The following is an 18,890-nucleotide window of genomic DNA, read 5'->3' on the forward strand; positions in this document are numbered from 1 at the left end:
TTGACACTGAGCCACATAACGAGATATTAGGACAGGTGACCAAAAGCTTGGTCAATGAGGTAGGTTTTAAGGAGCGTCTTAAAGGAGTAGTAGACGTTTAGGGAGGGAATTCCAGAGCTTTGGGCCTACACTGCCAATGGTGGGGTGAAGGGACCCGGGGATGCACAAAAGACATGATTGGAGGAACAAAGGGTTGCAGGACTGGAATACGTTACGATAGTTTTGTGTGTGTGTGTGTGGGGAGGGGGGGGGGGGATGTCATGGAGGGATTTAAACACAGATGAAAATTTTACATTTTAATCATTCAAACATGATGAATTGCCAACAGAACAGAACATGGCAGATGAAGTATAATGTGGATAAATGTGAGGTTATCCACTTTGGTGGTAAAAACAGAGACAGACTATTATCTGAATGGTGACAGATTAGGAAAAGGGGAGGTGCAACGAGACCTGGGTGTCTTGGTACATCAGTCACTGAAGGTTGACATACAGCAAGCGGTTAAGAAAGTAAATGGCATGTTGGCCTTCATAGCGAGGGGATTTGAGTACAGGGGCAGGGAGGTGTTACTACAGTTGTACAGGGCCTTGGTGAGGCCACACCTGGAGTATTGTGTACAGTTTTGGTCTCCTAACTTGAGGAAGGACAGTCTTGCTATTGAGGGAGTGCAGCAAAGGTTCACCAGACTGATTCCCGGGATGGCGGGACTGACATATCAAGAAAGACTGGATCAACTGGGCTTGTATTCACTGGAGTTCAGAAGAATGAGAGAGGATCTCATAGAAACGTTTACAATTCTGATGGGTTTAGACAGGTTAGATGCAGGAAGAATGTTCCCAATGTTGGGGGAAGTCCAGAACCAGGGGTCAGTCTAAGGAGAAGGGGTAAGCCATTTAGGACCGAGATGAGGAGAAACTTCTTCACCCAGAGAGTGGTGAACCTGTGGAATTCTCTACCACAGAAAGTTGTTGAGGCCAATTCACTAAATATATTCAAAAAAGGAGTTAGATGTAGTCCTTACTACTAGGGGGATCAAGGGGTATGGCGAGAAAGCAGGAATGGGGTTCTGAAGTTGCACGTTCAGCCATGAACTCGTTGAATGGCAGTGCAGGCTCGAAGGGCCGAATGGCCTACTCCTGCACCTATTTTCTACATTTCTAGACCATAGCTTAACTGGTACCAGTGGAATTTCATGAGTCAGCATCTACAGAAGCAATGCGGAAATGCAAATTGCATTACATTTACGAGACCTTATGTTCACAGTAATACAGCAAAGCTAGATACATTATTGCACAATTCTTCTGTACAAATAAAAACATAACCCAGAGTTGCGTGTTTTTCCTTTATTGAAGATATTTTGTACAAAAGTCCAGACCAGCCTTATGCTTAATCTTCATCCTCCTCCTCCTCTTCATCCTGATTGATCTGGAAGTACCGGAGCTCGTAGCTCTCTTTGCTGTTTGCAACTACGCGAAGCCAGTCACGCAGGTTGTTCTTCTTGAGGTACTTCTTGGTGAGGTATTTCAGGTACCTGCAGAAAAGAAACAGTCGGTTCAATACAAAGCATCAGGGTTTACCAAAGGGTTAGGCCTCCTTACACCGTCTCTTACTGCCATTCGTTGTCCCCTGATCTCAGAACTATGGAACGCATCTCCCTTAGCCGAAAGGCTTTTACAATCCAAACCTGGCAAAACCCGGACTCTTCCCTTTCACTCTTTTCAAGTTTTGGCTGTCCCACACCGAGCCTTGACTCTTCAAGTCTGGCAATAATAAAGAACCAGGCCAAACCTGACACGCGCAAACAACCACCAGCAAGTTTGGAGCAGGTTATTACCATGAGACGCAAAGGAGCCATTATATTCACATAGCAAGATTTCTCGAGCGCGAGCCCCTCTCATCCAACCTAGGCTCAGATTCTCGACATATTCATGCCAAGGAACACAGTTTAGAGGTCAAGGTTCAAGGTTTATCTTGGCCAATTTAATTTCATTATATTAAATACAATACCACTGTACAATCGCAACGAGATAAACTGTACAAACCTGTTCGCCACGATTACAGAATCATAGAATATGACGGGGGGGGGGGGGGGGGGGGAGAAAGGAGAAATTGGATGCTGCTTTGCCATGGATAGTAGTTGGAACACAGACCAATTGAATGCAGTTGAAGACAACTCCTAAATACTTGCACCCCCACCGCCCCCCCGGCCCACCCTCCTGTGTGCATAGCCAAAACAAACCCAACGCACCCTCTCGCAAGCACAAGCAAAGTGTACACAGCACCATAAAAATGCACATTCCAATGTAAACACCGGAAAACTTTTAAAATCGGATGAATAAAATTGAACTATTGTTGAAACTATCCAACATCAGCAAGCACCCACAAAAATAATTCGGCAAACAGCAAGTATTGCAGAGTACTTACACACACACACACACACACACACAAACAGGCCAGGCAACCCAACAGGGCCGTGCCGGTGTTTATGCTCCACACCAGCCGCCTCCCACCCTTCTTCATCTCACCCCATCACCATATCCTTCTATTCCTTTCTCCCTCATGTACTTATCCAGCTTCCCCTTAAAATGCATCAATTCTATTCACCTCAACTACTCCCTGTGGTAGTGAGTTCCACATTCTTACCAGTCCCTGGGTTAAAAAGTTTCTACTGAATCCCCTATTGGATTTCTTTGTGACTTTCTTATATTTATGGCACGTAGTTCTAATCAGGCCCGTAAGTGGAAATATCTTCCCTATGTCTACCCTATCAAACCCTTTCATAATCTTGAAGAACTATCAGGATACCCCTCTGCCTTCTCTCTTCTAGAGAAAGGAGTTCCAGCCTGTTCAATTTTTCCTGATGGGTATAACCTCTCAGTTCTGGTATCATCCTAATAAATCTTTTTTTTATTTGCACCTTCTCCAGAGCCTCTATATCCTTTTTATAAAATGGAGACCAGAACAGTTCACAGTAATCCAAGTGTGGTCTAACTAGGGTTCTATACAAATTTAACAAACTTCTCTGCTTTTCAATTTGATCCCTCTAGAAATGAACCCCAGTGCTTTGTTTACTTCTTTATGGCCTTATTAACCTGTGTCGCTACTCTTAATGATCTGTGTACCTGAACCCTAAGATCCCTGTTCCTCTACCCCATTTAGACACTTATTTTCCAAGGAGTATGTGACCTCCTCATTCTTCTTACCAAAATGCACTATCTCGCACTTATCCATATTGAAGTTGGTTTGACAATTACACATCCATTCTCTGTTTATCAATGTTTTCCTGTATTTGTCGCAGTCCTCCTCTGTATTAATGACACCCTCTATTTGGTGTCTTATGCAAATTTTGAAATTGTGCATCCAATTCCAGAGTTCAAATAGTTTATGTAAACAGTGAACAACAGTGTTCCCAGCACCGATCCTAGTGGAACGCCACATCCCACCTTTTGCCAGTCCGAGTAACTACTTTTAACCCCTACCCTTTGATCTGATTAGTTTACGGATAGTACCCAAACTATTTGATATATTAGAAAGAGAAGGAATTCGCAAAGAATTCTATTCCTGTAACATACCGCAGACTCATCTCCTGCTTTCTGACTCACCTCTTTGAGAATGGCACCTCAGAGGTAACAGTGATCTTAGACTTGTTCCTCTCAATGGTTACCACATTGCCCAGATTCCCAGCTTTACCATTCACTTTAATGCGTTCCTGCAGGAACTGCTCCTGTAAGGAGAAGAACAATTATTAGCAATGGTAAGTTTTTAACCCCCTGCTGTGTACGGATAGGAGGCATTGAATTGTATGTGTTAATAAGGTCGTCATAATCACCAAATGAGAAAGAGCTCTGCCTGGTGCATCACTGAGCCACACAGACACTACAATGGAGCCAGAGAGCAGAAATATCAGCCAGGGTTCCTACTCGATTATGAACCAATGACCCCTGCTGAAAAACAGGCTGATGTGGAGGCTGGGTAAAGACTACACAGGGTTCGGCTGTGATACCTGCCCCAGCCTGAGACACGTGCACTGGAGAAGGCGCCAGCATCTGTACAACCACAAGGGGTCTGCAACTTCAAGACAGAATGGAGGACAGAACTATAGTTAAAACATTCGCCATTTTATCACAGAGCCCTTGTATTTGTAGACTTACATTAAGCATCGGACCCAATGAGAAAATTCGCTGTATAGTTACCCCACACTACTGTTATATCCAACTCATCGGGTGTGAGACAAAACCAGCACCCAACAATGTCCAGCATAGGCAAACTAAGTCAGTGTCACTGACAGTGGACAACAGTGCAATTCTGCCCCGGCAACTCCATCTAAGCCATACAGAGCAATGATGTCACTAGGAATTCCGTGAAATGCATGGGTGGGTGGGTTGAATAGTTTGCTTCTGTCTTCCTCTGAAATGGCTCCATGTTAAAGGCATGGTATAAATGTAAACAGCTTTACTGTGTCCACTTGGACTGTGAAACAATGGGCAGTTGTAGAATTAGATTCCAGATTTTGTCACATCAAATTCAGGTTGTGACTGGAGTGTGTATATTGAGTTCTACGACACGAGGGTGAAATATTGATAGCTACAGTTCAGTCAGTGGTGGTGCAAGTGGTGGAAACAATTAGAAGCGGTAGATTAAAAATATAAGGAATAGAGTAGGCCATACAGCCCCTCCAGCTTGCTCTGTTATTCAATAAGATCATGGCTGATCTTCGACCTCAACTTCACTTTCCCGCCCTATGCCCATTAAGAGTATCACAAGAAACGTTAGTACGACATTAAACTGCGCTGACTTACATGTGTTCTCTGCAGTAACACTGCAGCTGCTGCAGTGCCTCCCAATGAGCTTGGGTTAATGAATGGCGGGGGTGGGGGACAGAGTATCAGCAGCCACCCTGGGTGGCTGTTATCCCTAGCAGCCAGCCAAAAGGGACACTGGCAGACTGTGAGCAGACGAGCTGCCTAGCATCTCAACAGGAGGTTTTCAAATAAGGATAATTTACCTTGGAAATAAAATTACCGATAAACACAATCTGGCTTCTTGAGCAGCAGTGTTCAGGAAAATTGCTCTGTGTTAGGCAGCCAATCAGATACAAGGGTTGAATGTGTGTTAAATTTGAGAGATCATTCCTGCGGTATATTAACTCTTTGTATCCTGAGTAACCTTCTTGATTTTGCTTCAACTAGCTTGATTGGTAGAGTACTCTGAACATTTATCACTGTTTTTGAATCGCTCAGCATCTGGCTACATGGCTGATAACTTTCTTTACGTTTTATCTGCTGCAGTTGCATTTTTCACCCCCTCCTTGGCATCGAACTACAAGGGAATAAAAGCTGCACTTCTGACTTACAGCAGAAGAGATCAGGGTGAACCTGATGGCTCAGCTAGTCCCCGCACATCCATTCCCCAGCACTGCTCTCCCTCACCTTGAGCATAAAGATCTACAAAACCCTGACTTTAGAAATGCGATTTCACAGAAAGTAAAGCACATGTAACCATCAAAGCTTCTTCCACACAAGCACACAGCAAAGTAATTCCAAATCACCTGTTTTGGCCTCAGCAACTGGGAAGGAAAGCAGAAGCAAAACCCTCCATTCTCCAGGAGAGCTCCTGTTGCCAAACCACCGGAAGCACTCCGTTAGAATGATCTCCAAAATGCTTTGGAAGCAACACCCTCAGTCGATAAATGCACTACCAGTGCAGCACTGAGCAGGAAGGTCGTGCATTCAATCAGTGGCCTGTGCCAAGTGAGCAGTCTCTGGTAGTGGTTTGGCTCCAGAACTGGGTTCAGAGCATCTGGTTCTCACTCCCAACATTGAGCCCCCTGCTGGAAAGCGCACATGTCCCTAAAGTCACAGAGTTGCCTGGGTTTACAGGGTCAGACTGGATACCTCAGGTTCAGGATCACACGTGAGGACAGAATACTGGAGGGAGTCTGTGTAACTGTATCCGAGCACAGGTCAGCATCGTTGGGGCGGGGGGGGGGGGCGGGGGGCAACGATGACGAGAAAGTCACCTGACTTGATCATCGATGTGATGTTAAAATTTACCAAAATGCACTTCACCTGGACTTCACTATAGTGGGCTGGTGCAGATACAGGACATGTACATCCCAGCAAGCCCCAGACACATGAAAGGGAGGCACCAAAGAATTACGCAAGTTGCAAGGGGTCAGCTCCAGGTTGTGGTGGCACCAAACTACCCCAAAACCACAGAAATACTATGCTATGACAGAAAGCAGGCAACAAACACAACTAAGGGAAGTCTTTATCTCTTGCTTACATTCAGACCCACATACAGCATCTAGGTCTAAGCATTTGGAGGTGCAGTCTCCTGCTTAAGTTGCTCCATTTGCACTGCTGAGTACTGAACGCAAGGAACATAAACTACTGCCCCACCTCAACCACCCGGAAAATAAACCACTGCCCCACCTCAACCACCCGGGAGATAAACCACTGCCCCACCTCAACCACCCGGGAAATAAACTACTGCCCCACCTCAACCACCCGGGAGATAAACCACTGCCCCACCTCAACCACCCGGGAAATAAACTACTGCCCCACCTCAACCACCCGGGAGATAAACCACTGCCCCACCTCAACCACCCGGGAAATAAACTACTGCCCCACCTCAACCACCCGGGAGATAAACCACTGCCCCACCTCAAACACCCGGGAAATAAACCACTGCCCCACCTCAACCACCCGGGAAATAAACCACTGCCCCACCTCAACCACCCGGGAGATAAACCACTGCCCCACCTCAACCACCCGGGAAATAAACCACTGCCCCACCTCAACCACCCGGGAGATAAACCACTGCCCCACCTCAACCACCCGGGAAATAAACCACTGCCCCACCTCAACCACCCAGGAGATAAACCACTGCCCCACCTCAACCACCCGGGAAATAAACCACTGCCCCACCTCAACCACCCGGGAGGTAAACTACTGCCCCACCTCAACCACCCGGGAAATAAACCACTGCCCCACCTCAACCACCCAGGAGATAAACTACTGCCCCACCTCAACCACCCGGGAGATAAACCACTGCCCCACCTCAACCACCCAGGAAATAAACCACTGCCCCACCTCAACCACCCAGGAAATAAACCACTGCCCCACCTCAACCACCCGGGAAATAAACCACTGCCCCACCTCAACCACCCGGGAAATAAACCACTGCCCCACCTCAACCACCCGGGAGATAAACCACTGCCCCACCTCAACCACCCGGGAAATAAACCACTGCCCCACCTCAACCACCCGGGAAATAAACCACTGCCCCACCTCAACCACCCGGGAGATAAACTACTGCCCCACCTCAACCACCCGGGAGATAAACCACTGCCCCACCTCAACCACCCGGGAAATAAACCACTGCACCACCTCAACCACCCGGGAGATAAACCACTGCCCCACCTCAACCACCCAGGAAATAAACCACTGCCCCACCTCAACCACCCGGGAAATAAACCACTGCACCACCTCAACCACCCGGGAGATAAACCACTGCCCCACCTCAACCACCCAGGAAATAAACCACTGCCCCACCTCAACCACCCGGGAGATAAACCACTGCCCCACCTCAACCACCCGGGAAATAAACCACTGCCCCACCTCAACCACCCGGGAAATAAACCACTGCCCCACCTCAACCACCCGGGAGATAAACCACTGCCCCACCTCAACCACCCGGAAATAAACTACTGCACCATCTCAACCACCCGGGAGATAAACCACTGCCCCACCTCAACCACCCGGGAGATAAACTACTGCCCCACCTCAACCACCCGGGAGATAAACCACTGCCCCACCTCAACAACCCGGGAGATAAACTACTGCCCCACCTCAACCACCCAGGAGATAAACTACTGCACCATCTCAACCACCCGGGAGATAAACCACTGCCCCACCTCAACCACCCGGAAATAAACTACTGCCCCACCTCAAACACCCGGGAGATAAACTACTGCCCCACCTCAACCACCCAGGAGATAAACCACTGCCCCACCTCAACCACCCGGGAGATAAACCACTGCCCCACCTCAACCACCCGGAAATAAACCACTGCACCACCTCAACCACCCGGGAAATAAACTACTGCACCACCTCAACCACCCGGGAGATAAACCACTGCCCCACCTCAACCACCCGGGAGATAAACTACTGCCCCACCTCAACCACCCAGGAGATAAACTACTGCCCCATCTCAACCACCCAGGAGATAAACCACTGCCCCATCTCAACCACCCAGGAGATAAACTACTGCCCCACCTCAACCACCCAGGAGATAAACCACTGCCCCATCTCAACCACCCAGGAGATAAACTACTGCCCCACCTCAACCACCCGGGAGATAAACTACTGCCCCACCTCAACCACCCGGGAGATAAACTACTGCCCCACCTCAACCACCCGGGAAATAAACCACTGCCCCATCTCAACCACCCAGGAGATAAACTACTGCCCCACCTCAACCACCCAGGAGATAAACCACTGCCCCATCTCAACCACCCAGGAGATAAACTACTGCCCCACCTCAACCACCCGGGAGATAAACTACTGCCCCACCTCAACCACCCAGGAGATAAACTACTGCCCCACCTCAACCACCCAGGAGATAAACTACTGCCCCACCTCAACCACCCGTCCTCTCAAGATCTTAACTATTTTGCTGGATCAGATGTCCAACTTTCTACAACTCCCTCTTTGAAACCCTCCACAATCAAGATTTCCAATGCCCCTCCCCAAAGTACCAAAACGGAGCTAATCAAAACACAAATGGCATTTCATGACCGCTAACGACTTCTCTTCTCAGCCAGTATAGTCATGGCCCCATCCTTTTCTTCATCTGCATGCTGCCTCTTGGTGACTTCAACGGACATGGGGTCAGCTTCCACGTGTACACTGATAGCATGCAGCTTTGCCTTAAATCCTCCACCGCCTCGGTGTTGTTACAAAGCGCACCTGACATCCAGCCTTGGATGAGCTGCAATTTTCCCCAACTAAACACTGGGAAGACTGAAGCCATCATCCATGGGCCGTCACAAACATTGTACTCTCACCACTGACTCCACCTCCCTCGCCAGACAGTCTCAGCATCCCATTTCACCCCGAGCGAAGCATCCGACGTAACATCCTCTCCATCAGAGTAACTATTTCCATATCGTAACATTGCCCACATCTATACTGAAACCACCATTCTATGTCCAGGCCACCTCCAGCCTCAGCTAACCCAATGCTTCCGTGGTCAACCTCCCATTTTCCATCCTTCATAAACTTCAGCTCATCCAAAACTCCGCTCACCCACCACCCCTGCCCTCACTGACTTGACACCTCAAATTCTAAGTTTAAATGTTCCCATTCAGATCACTTCATGGTCTCATCCTAAAATTCCTCCATTTTTCACACCATCAGTGTTAATTCCTAATGCCTACAGCTATCTAAGTTCTACACTCTCCCTGCCTCTTCTCCTTACAACCCACCCTTAACCAAGCCTTTGGTCACCCTCCTAATAATGCATTTAGCTTGGCTCCTTCCTTATGCCCCTGTGAAACACCTGTAGATGTTAACGGCATTATATAAATGCAGGTATTGTTGAGCACATAGCACTCCCAACTCACCGTTCCTATGGACATATGAAATGCTCATGAAAAGATCAGTCACTCTCATCCCAATGTTGATTTCTGATACTGCAGCCTTGCCCAGGACCTGTCCTTTAGTGGCTCCCAAAAACCAGAGGGCAGCACCAAAAAAAACAAGCATCTCTTTCCAATTGGAATGACATGGGACCAGTGTCAGGCTAGCAGAGGAAGAGAGGTGGTGTTACCTGAAGGCTGCAGTTATCCCATGGATCACTGCTCTCCCAGAGCTCCATGGGTAATATGGACATTTTTTTTTAGCCAAATTTGATGATACTTCTTCAACTCAGTTCCTCCCTACCATAATGTACGGTTGGAAAAGCAGAGACTTATTCAGCGGTTGCACCAAGGGACTCCAGTTAAATCAAGTCTCCTGAAAGAGCAATTACAGAGAGAAGCACAGGTTCGGTGCAGCCAGGTTTTCTTGCCTCCACATAGCTGGGTTGTGGAGCCGTAACTGCATTTATATTGGCAGACAGCACACAAAAACAATACACACCAAGCTGGAGGAGTTTGGTTAATTTCTATAGTTACAGACAGAAGTTGAGATTAAGGTCCAAGTTTCAGGCTGCACTGCTGGCAAGTGTCTAACTCACAAACAAGAGCGCTTTAGCCTTTAAATATCAACAGATAATTAAGTTGATTAAAAAGATAGGAATGTCAGCATATGTATCTGCAGGTATTGTATTACCTATCAAGGAGTATGTACTCTGCTGTATTTCATGACCTGAGTGCATGCAAATTCTTCTATACAAGAATGACAAAATCTGTTGGTATTAATAATGCAAAAGATCTGCAAGTTAATGGGAGCATGGATTTAAAACTAGAGTCTCCTGGTGCGCAGTTAGACAACAGAGGCAAAATTTTGGAAAATAGCATGTAACACTGTGGGTGAAATTTTAACATTACAGCTACTTGAATTGCAAAGAATAACCATCAATTTAATTATATAGATTTCCAAATTTGGACGGTGTCTTTAAATACCCAGATAGCTCAAGACAGTTATACAGTGAGCAACTAAAGATGTTAATTGAAATACTGCACACAATTGGAAAGCCTATTGGATGGTGCATGCTTTCTAAGAGCATATTGGTACCAATACACTCACTACACCTAGTGACAACACTGCTAGAATTAAACAGTTATTTCAACAGACAAACATTCTGTATCCACCCTGCCACCTGAACGTTGTTTTTTTTAATACTGATGCTAAAACACATTCAGATTAATAGGCACCATCACGTACAATCAACTTGTATTTATATAGCGCCTTTAACATAGTGAAACGTCCCAACGCGCTTCACAGGAGTATTATGAGATTAAAACATTTGACACCAAGCTGCACAAGTAGAAATTAGCACAGGTGACCAAAAGCTTGGTATGTTTTAAGGAGCGTCTTGAAGGAGGAAAGAGAGGTAGAGAGGTTTAGGTAGGGAGTTCCAGAGCTTGGGCCCTATGCAACAGAAGGCACGGCCACCAATGGTTGAGCGATTATAATCAGCGATGCTCAAGAGGTCAGAATTAGAGGAGCGCAGACATCTTGGGGGGGGGGGGTTCAAGGAGATTACAGAGATAAGGAGAGGCGAGGCCATGGAGGGATTTGAAAATAATTTTGAAATCGAGGCATTGCTTAACCAGAAGCCAATGTTGGTCAGCGAGCACAGGGGTAATGGGTGAGCAGGACTTGGTGCGGGTTAGGACACAGGCAGCTGAATTTTGGATCACCTCTAGTTTACGTAGGGTAGAATGTGGGAGGCCAGCCTGGAGTATGTTGGAATAGTCAAGTCTAGAGGTAACAAAGGCATGGATGAGGGTTTCAGCAGAGAATGAGCTGAGGCAAGGGCAGAGACAGGCAGTGTGATGGAGGTGGAAATAGGCTGTCTTCGTTATGCTGCAGATACGTGATCAAAAGCTCATTTCAGGGTCAAATATGACACCAAGATTGCAAACAGTCTGATTCAGCCTCAGACAGAAATTGGGGAAGAGGGATGGAGTCAGTGGCGGGGACCGAAAACAATGGCTTTGGTCTTCCCAATAGTCAACTGGAGAAAATTTCTGTTCATCCAGAATTGGATATCGGACAAGCAGTCTGACAATTTCAATGAGTGGTTAAAGTTACCCCATCATCGTACCTAGTGTTCCAGAATGACAAATGTGAACAGAAAGCAGAAGCATACACTGGTTTAGTGTAGAGACTGTCACAGTACTCATCACCACAGCGCTAGGACGCAGCCACAACTGCAGCCTGCATATAACGTACTATGTCTGCTGTGTCTTCTCTGCCTATTGTGAGCTGGTGCGCAGAGGAAAGCTAGTAGGAGACCGCCAGAGTCCCTGCTGCATACAAGTGCAAAAGGTGGGCTATTCCCAATTCAGGTTTAATTTACAGAACAGGCATTAGGAACTGCCACCAAGTAAACTTACAAAATTGGAGGCGTCCATGATGCCATCTTCCACTGGATGTGTGCAATCCAAGGTGAATTTCAGCACCTGCTTCTTCTTCTTGCCCCTCGTCAGAAGCTTCTTCTGCAAAGCAAGGAGATTGGGAGTAAATGTTAGTGGGATGCACAAAGCCAAGAAGTGACATACTGTGACACAGCAGTGCTGAATCATGTGAAAATAGCCAATAAAAAGTAACCATCAATTTTCCAATATAACTGCAATTACGATTAAATTGTCAAATGATTCAGCTTTCTGGTCTTCAGGGCAAAGTAGGGAACCTTTTTATTAAAGATCCAGTGCCTGATTTAAACGACCATGTGTGTATCAATGATGTTTCTACAGTGGCAATTGCAATTTTCCATGCAGGCTCCTGACCACAGCGAGACTGCTGAGCAGACACCTTCCCCACAACGAGAATCTGATTTGAAATGGGCAGCGGCAATCCAACTGTGGCAGAACGGGAAGGAAGAAAGGTTAATGATTACAGATTACAATGCACCCGATGGCAGCAAATACACAACAGGGGGCAACAACCTACAGACAGGAGATGCACCACATTTCTAGAACTATCACAGCAATTCAGCAAACATGTGCAGGAGTGCCAAATTACAGCTGTTCTTAGCACTCTTGTCCACAACTTGGAAAGTCATGGGGTCAAGTCTCACTCCAGAATCATAGCACATGATCTAGATTCATACTTCAGTGCCATACTGAGATGAAACATTAAACCAACACCACGTCTACCATGCAGTTGAACATACAAGGCATTATTTCACCACAAGATGAGTTCTCATGTCCTGACCAACAATTATCCTTCAACCATGTATGTGGGACGTTGCTGTGTGCAAACATCCTTCTTTAGATATACATGTCACAATCTAGAACACTAGTGTGAATTTACAAACAATCTTACTCAGGTACAGGTTCCACTTTCCGTTGGTGCGGGAGTCTAGGACAAGAGAACACAACCTTAAAATCAGAGCCAAGCCATTCAGGAGGTTAGGAAACACTTCACGTAAAGGCTGGAACTCTCCCACAAAAAGCAGCAGATGCTAGCTCAATTAATAATTTTAAATCGGAGATAGATTTTCACAAGTCATGGGTATATTATGGGATATGGAGCAAAGTCTGGTGGATAAAGTCAAGATACAGATCGGCCATGATCTCACTGAATGGCGGAACTGCCTCGACAGGCTGAACGGCCTACTCCTGTTCCAACATCATCAAAGTCTGGAAATGATGTCAGCAGGATATTGCACTGTGGAGGGCATCACAGCCGCAGGCCAAAATTGCCATTCTGTAATCACATTAAAGACCAGACCCCAACTGGCTGAGATTTACAGCCACAATGAGAAGGATTATATGAAAATATGTTGAAGAACTGGTCACGACATGCGGCGCTCCGAGTCTGAAGGCCGGGGCGGGGTAAGAGCTGTCGTCAACGCAAAGGATTGTAAAATATCCATTTATTCTGTATTTATTGACTTTTGAAGGGAATTAAAAAGGTTTTAACAAACTTTTCCAAACACGTGTCGCACAAACAGCCCGAAACATGAGCCCGGCGTCTCCGCCCGCAGTGGGGGAGATAACGCTCCCTTCCAGAAATATCCACAGGCCGGAAGCGGTGTTGAAGCCCCGGCCCCGCGGCTACAGAGCCTGAGCCTGGTCCCCACACTCAGACTCCCACCCCGAGGCCGCGGCCTACTGCTCAGGCCTCCCTCCCCCACAGATCGCCAGCAATGGCAAGACAAGAGCCGAGCCAATCCTCACACGTCCCCGTGAAGAGGCCGACACCCGATGGAATCGAGGGCCGGCGGCGGCCACGCGGTCCCCCTGCTCGGAATCGCTATTTGCGGCGCGGCCGTAGACTCACCGCGGGAGCCATGTCTGTACAAGATGGCGGAAGCGAGAGAGAGAGGGGGAGAGGTCCGCGCCTGCGCGACACATCGCCTGCCCCGCTCCCAGAAAGCACCAATCACAGTGCGGAACAAAGCGCCTGCGCATTGCGACATTTAGAAGCACCAATCACAGTGCAAACCGACCGGTGTCTCCGGGCTGGTTACTGTACAACCCTGAGACACCAATCACAGCACAGAGACTGCGCCTGCGTATTGCAGGCGGAGAACCACCAATCACAGACATGTACCGTGCCTGTGCCCCTCACCAGGTTACTGAAAGATCGATCGCTACAGCGGAAGGGCAGGCCGAGTGAAATCCATCTTTCCATCCTCCATTATTGAGGCTGCATTTAAAGAAACAGGCACCATATAATAGAATGACTCAGAAGTAGGCCATTCGGCCCATTGATACCTCTTTGGTAGAGCTCTCCAATTAGACCCATTCCATTGCTCTTTCCCCATAGTCCTGCAAATGTAACCCCTTCAAGTACATATCCAATTCCTTTTTGAAAGTTACTTCTCAATCTTCCAGGCAGTGCATTCCAGATCACAACAAGTCGCTGCATAAATATTCTCCTCATCTGCTCTCTGGTTCTTTTGCCAAATATCTTAAATCTGCGTCCTCTGGTTACGGACCTTTCTGCCACTGGAAACAGTTTCTTCTTATTTACTCTATCAATACACCTAAATGCACAAACCTATTAATGTGCAGTCGGTAGCCTGCTCATGGGTACCCACTTAACAACAACTTGCATTTATATAGCACCTTTAATGTCGAACAACATACCAAGGCGTATCACAGGATTTTAATCAGACAAAAATGGACAACGAGTGGACAGAGGAGATATTAGGACATGTGACCAAAAGTTTGGTCAAAGAGGTAGGTTTTAAGGATGGACTCAAAGAAGGAAAGTGTGGTAGAGATGTGGTGAGGTTTTGCGGGGTGAATTCCAGAGCTTAGGGCCTAGGTGGCTGAAGGCACCAATGGTGGGGTGAAGGGAATGATAGATGCACAAGAGGCCAGAATTGGAGGATTGCAGAGTTCTCAGAGGGTTGTAGGGCTGGAGGAGATTACAGAGATAGGGAGATACGAAGCCAATGAGGGATTTGAACATGAGGATGATAATTTTCTATTTGGGGCATTGTGAACTGGAGGCAATGTAGGTCACTGAGCACAAGAGTGATGGGTGAACGGGACTTGGTGTGAGTTAGGATATAGGCAGCAGAATTTTGGATGAGCTGAAGTTTACAGAGGCTGGAAGATGCGACGCAGGCCAGGAGAGAATTGGAGTAGTCAAATCTGGAGGTAACAAAGACATGGATGAGGATTTCAGCATCTGATCGGCTGAGGCAGGGGCAGAGACAGGTGATGTTACAGAGGTGGAAGTTGGTGGTCTTTGTAATGGAGCAGATATGGGTTGGAAGCTCAGTTTAGGGTCCAATACAACGCCGAGGCTGTGAACAGTCTGGTTCAGCCTGAGACAGTGTCTAGGGAGGAAGATAGAATCAGTGGCTTAACCAGGACTGGATGCTGGACAAGCAGTCAGACAACACAGAGGCAGTGGAGGGGTCGAGAGAGGTGGTGGTGAGGTAGAGCTGAGTGTTGGCAGCGTACATGTGGAACCTAACATCTTGTCTTCGGATTATGTCATCGAGGAGTGGCATATAGGTGCGAAAACGGAGGGGGCCAAGGATAGATCCTCGGGGGACTCAAGGGATAAAGGTGCAGGAGTGGGAAGAGAAGCCATTGCAGGAGACTCTCTGGCTACGACTGAAGAGGTAAAAGTGGAGCCAGCCGAGGGCAGTCCCACCCAGCTGGATGATGGAGGAGAGGCGTTGGAGGGGGATGGTGTGGTCAACTGTGTCAAAGAGAGGTCGAGAAAAATGAGGAGGGCCACAGTCACATTGCATGTCATCTGTGACTCTTTGATTAGTACCTTTTCAGTGCTGTGGCAGGGGTAACTTGACTGGAGTTGTGGGAAAGAAGCTTGAGAGAAGGGAAATAAAGTGGAAAAAACAAAACAATTTCTCCACTGTAAACAATAAGGGCTGATTAAAATTGCCATCACTTCTTCGGCATCACTGTGTGCTGAAATGAAACACACGAGGGAGTAAACAGAAGTCAACCTCCCAGTCCAGACCTCAGCCTGCTGATAACCCAGGAGCCTCCCAGTGAAGGACACAAGTTCATGGGGCCATGACGTCAATGGGCAGCTGCTTTCTAAAAGAGATCAGAGATTTCTCTCATACCAGCCCGAGGCCAGAGAGACAGAACCGAGGTAAGGAGAGCACAGCCGAGTCCCAGATAACATCTCCCGCTACTCTTGTTAAAATCGCTTTAATGTCTGATGTTATTATATAACGTGCAGTCACAGGATCCGCTGTGTGGTGTGAGGTGGAGAGGGGACTGCTGTATGCAGCTCCTATTTGTACTGCTTATACTTGTTTAAAGATTTGAATTTGTTTTTTTCCATGAGCTTGCTCTTTTTGGAATATAGCACAGGAATAATGTTGTTGTGAAAAATAAGATTCACAAGTATATCTTTACAATAATACAAGAATTAAAACAGAAGTCAGATATTTACTTAATTTCCATTTCATACAAAATATATTTTTTTAGATGTTGGACTTGTTGCATGTTGAATAGAAGTTTTAGTGCCGGTACTGGTCTATTTTACAATATTACAATGAATAAAACACACCTTATATTCTGAGTCACATTTGTGAACTGGGTTGACAGATAAACTAAAAGAACCAAATTGGGACATGCCACCAAACTCACAGTATCAGAACGCTCTAAAATAAATTGATTTTAATTTTATAGTTTTATAATTTAGAAAACTTTTAAACGATAATTCATACTTATTAAAATTAAGACATTTACATAATATGTGAAAAATTACATTTGTGCGCACTTCCTGGCAATATTTTCCATTACATGTTTCTACATCCACATTTATAATGGAACGTGCTAAGTAAAGATATCACGCTGAAGTGACATCCTCTCACCAATGGACGAGCTGCAATGTCACCACTGTTGGGAGATGTCATTACAATACGACAAGTTTATAGAGTCAGTTTCTGTTATAAATGTTGACATAGGAAATTCTAATGACAATTTTTAAATGTATGACTTCAAGATGGGGACTGAATTACACTGTATTTACAGCACAGAAACAGGTCATTCACGCAGCTGGTCCGTGCCGGTGTTCATGCTCCTCACCAGCCTCCTCCTACCCCTCTTCATCTCACCCTACCACCATATCCTCCTATTCCTTTCTCCCTCATGTGTTTATCTAGCTTCCCCTTAAAATGCATCTATGCTATTCACCTCAACCAAGTTCCACATTCTAACCACTCTCTGGGTAAAAATGTTTTTCCTGAATTTTTTATTCGATTTATTACTGACTATCTTATATTTATGGCCCCTAGATTTAGACTCCCTGTCAAGTGGAAACATCTCCACGTTTACTCGATCAAACCCTTTCATAATCGTAAAGACCTCAATCAGATCATCTCTCACTCTTCTCTTTTCTATTCTGTTCAATCCTTCCTGATTGTTATACCCTCTCAGTTCTAGTATCATTCTTCTACATTTTTATTTGCTTCTTCTTCAGTGCCTCTATATCCTTTTTCTAATATGGAAACCACTGGAACTGTTCAAGTGTGGCTACACGGTATTCTAAATCTGCATGCATTCTCCCATCCTCGAGACCCATTACAAGTGAAGTCTACACGTGGTCTTGACTCCCTGTGTGCACCTCCATGGGAGATTGATTACTTTAAAATAAAACAGAAAACAGAGAGTCAGGATAAATGGTTCATTCTCAGGTTGGCAATCAGTAACTAGTGGGTGCCGCAGGGATCAGTGCTGGGAGCCCAACTATTTACAATCTATATTAACGACTTGGAGGAAGGGACTGAGTGTAACGTAGCCAAGTTTGCTGATGATACAAAGATGGGAGGAAAAGCAATGTGTGAGGAGGACACAATAAATCTGCATAAGGACATAGACAGGCTAAGTGAGTGGGCAAAAATTTGGCAGATGGAGTATAATGTTGGAAAGTGTGAGGTCATGCACTTTGACAGAAAAAAAATCAAAGAGCAAGTTATTATTTAAATAGAGAAAGATTGTAAAGTGCTGCAGTACAGCAGGACCTGGGGGTACTTGTGCATGAAACACAAAAGGCTAGTATGCAGGTACAGCAAGTGATCAGGAAGGCCAATGGAATCTTGGCCTTTGTTGCAAAGGGGACGGAGTATAAAAGCAGGGAAGTCTTGCTACAGTTATACAGGGTATTGGTGAGGCCACACCTGGAATAATGCGTGCAGTTTTGGTTTCCATATTTACGAAAGGATATACTTGCTTTGGAGGCAGGCAGTTTACTAGGTTGATTCCGGAGATGAGGGGTTGACCTATGAGGAAAGGTTGAGTAGGTTGTATTGTGTTCCTAACACAGATGAGACTGCACACAGGGAGGTTAAAGTAACAGTGACCTCAGTCTTTAATAAGACACTTCAGAGTGAGGAACAGGCCTTAGGGGTCGGCTTATATACCGTGCTCCCAAGGGATGCTGGGATTCCTTGGGACTTCAGGGGATGAGCTCCCTGGTGGCGGAACATGGGAGTGCATGTTTTACAGATACACAACATCACTACCCCACAAAGTCAAAGTGAAAACTATTTACAAGGCGAGGCAGTTGGAAGCCTTTCTTTCCCTGGTGGACCGCCTCGGTACAAATGTCTGTTCTGGTGTGTCGGCTGTGCCCTCGCTGGGCTGGCATGTTGTTGGCCCTGAAGGGCTGCTGGGTGAGCCTGGCCTTGCTGGGCTGTTGGGCGTGATGGGTTCGATTTCCTGGTCCGGCGTGGTGTCGTTGATCCTTTGGGTGTGTGTTGTGGGCTCG

At 46.4% G+C, this 18,890-nt stretch overlaps 2 protein-coding genes across 2 annotated transcripts in view; one reads left to right on the forward strand and one right to left on the reverse strand.

The window, feature by feature from the left end:
- Window positions 1-1,328: 1,328 nt before the first annotated feature.
- Window positions 1,329-14,043, reverse strand: rpl22 (ribosomal protein L22). The gene is made up of 4 exons (XM_070860424.1): window positions 13,962-14,043; window positions 12,071-12,172; window positions 3,603-3,724; window positions 1,329-1,531 (listed from the first exon to the last, which is right to left on the reverse strand). Exons 1-4 carry the CDS (start codon window positions 13,971-13,973, stop codon window positions 1,387-1,389), a joined length of 381 nt encoding a protein of 126 aa, XP_070716525.1. The 5' UTR covers window positions 13,974-14,043; the 3' UTR covers window positions 1,329-1,386.
- A 2,137-nt stretch (window positions 14,044-16,180) lies between these two features.
- Window positions 16,181-18,890, forward strand: part of rnf207b (ring finger protein 207b) — an 85,035-nt gene continuing 82,325 nt past the window's right edge. Inside the window, exon 1 of the mRNA XM_070860421.1 lies at window positions 16,181-16,265. The gene's annotated coding sequence lies outside the window, so the exon portion shown is untranslated. The remainder of the gene's footprint in view (window positions 16,266-18,890) is intronic.

This window comes from Pristiophorus japonicus, chromosome 18 (genome assembly GCF_044704955.1).
Source record: "Pristiophorus japonicus isolate sPriJap1 chromosome 18, sPriJap1.hap1, whole genome shotgun sequence".
In the NCBI taxonomy this organism is placed as follows: domain Eukaryota; kingdom Metazoa; phylum Chordata; class Chondrichthyes; family Pristiophoridae; genus Pristiophorus; species Pristiophorus japonicus.

Bases quoted from the DNA above. Each gene is read 5' to 3' on its own strand.
- rpl22 (XM_070860424.1), bottom strand. The intron at 3,725-12,070 runs GTAAGTTTACTT...TTCTCCTTACAG, and splicing joins TCATGGACGCCTCCAATTTT to GAGCAGTTCCTGCAGGAACG. The intron at 1,532-3,602 runs GTGAGTCAGAAA...TCTTTTCTGCAG, and splicing joins GAGGTGCCATTCTCAAAGAG to GTACCTGAAATACCTCACCA.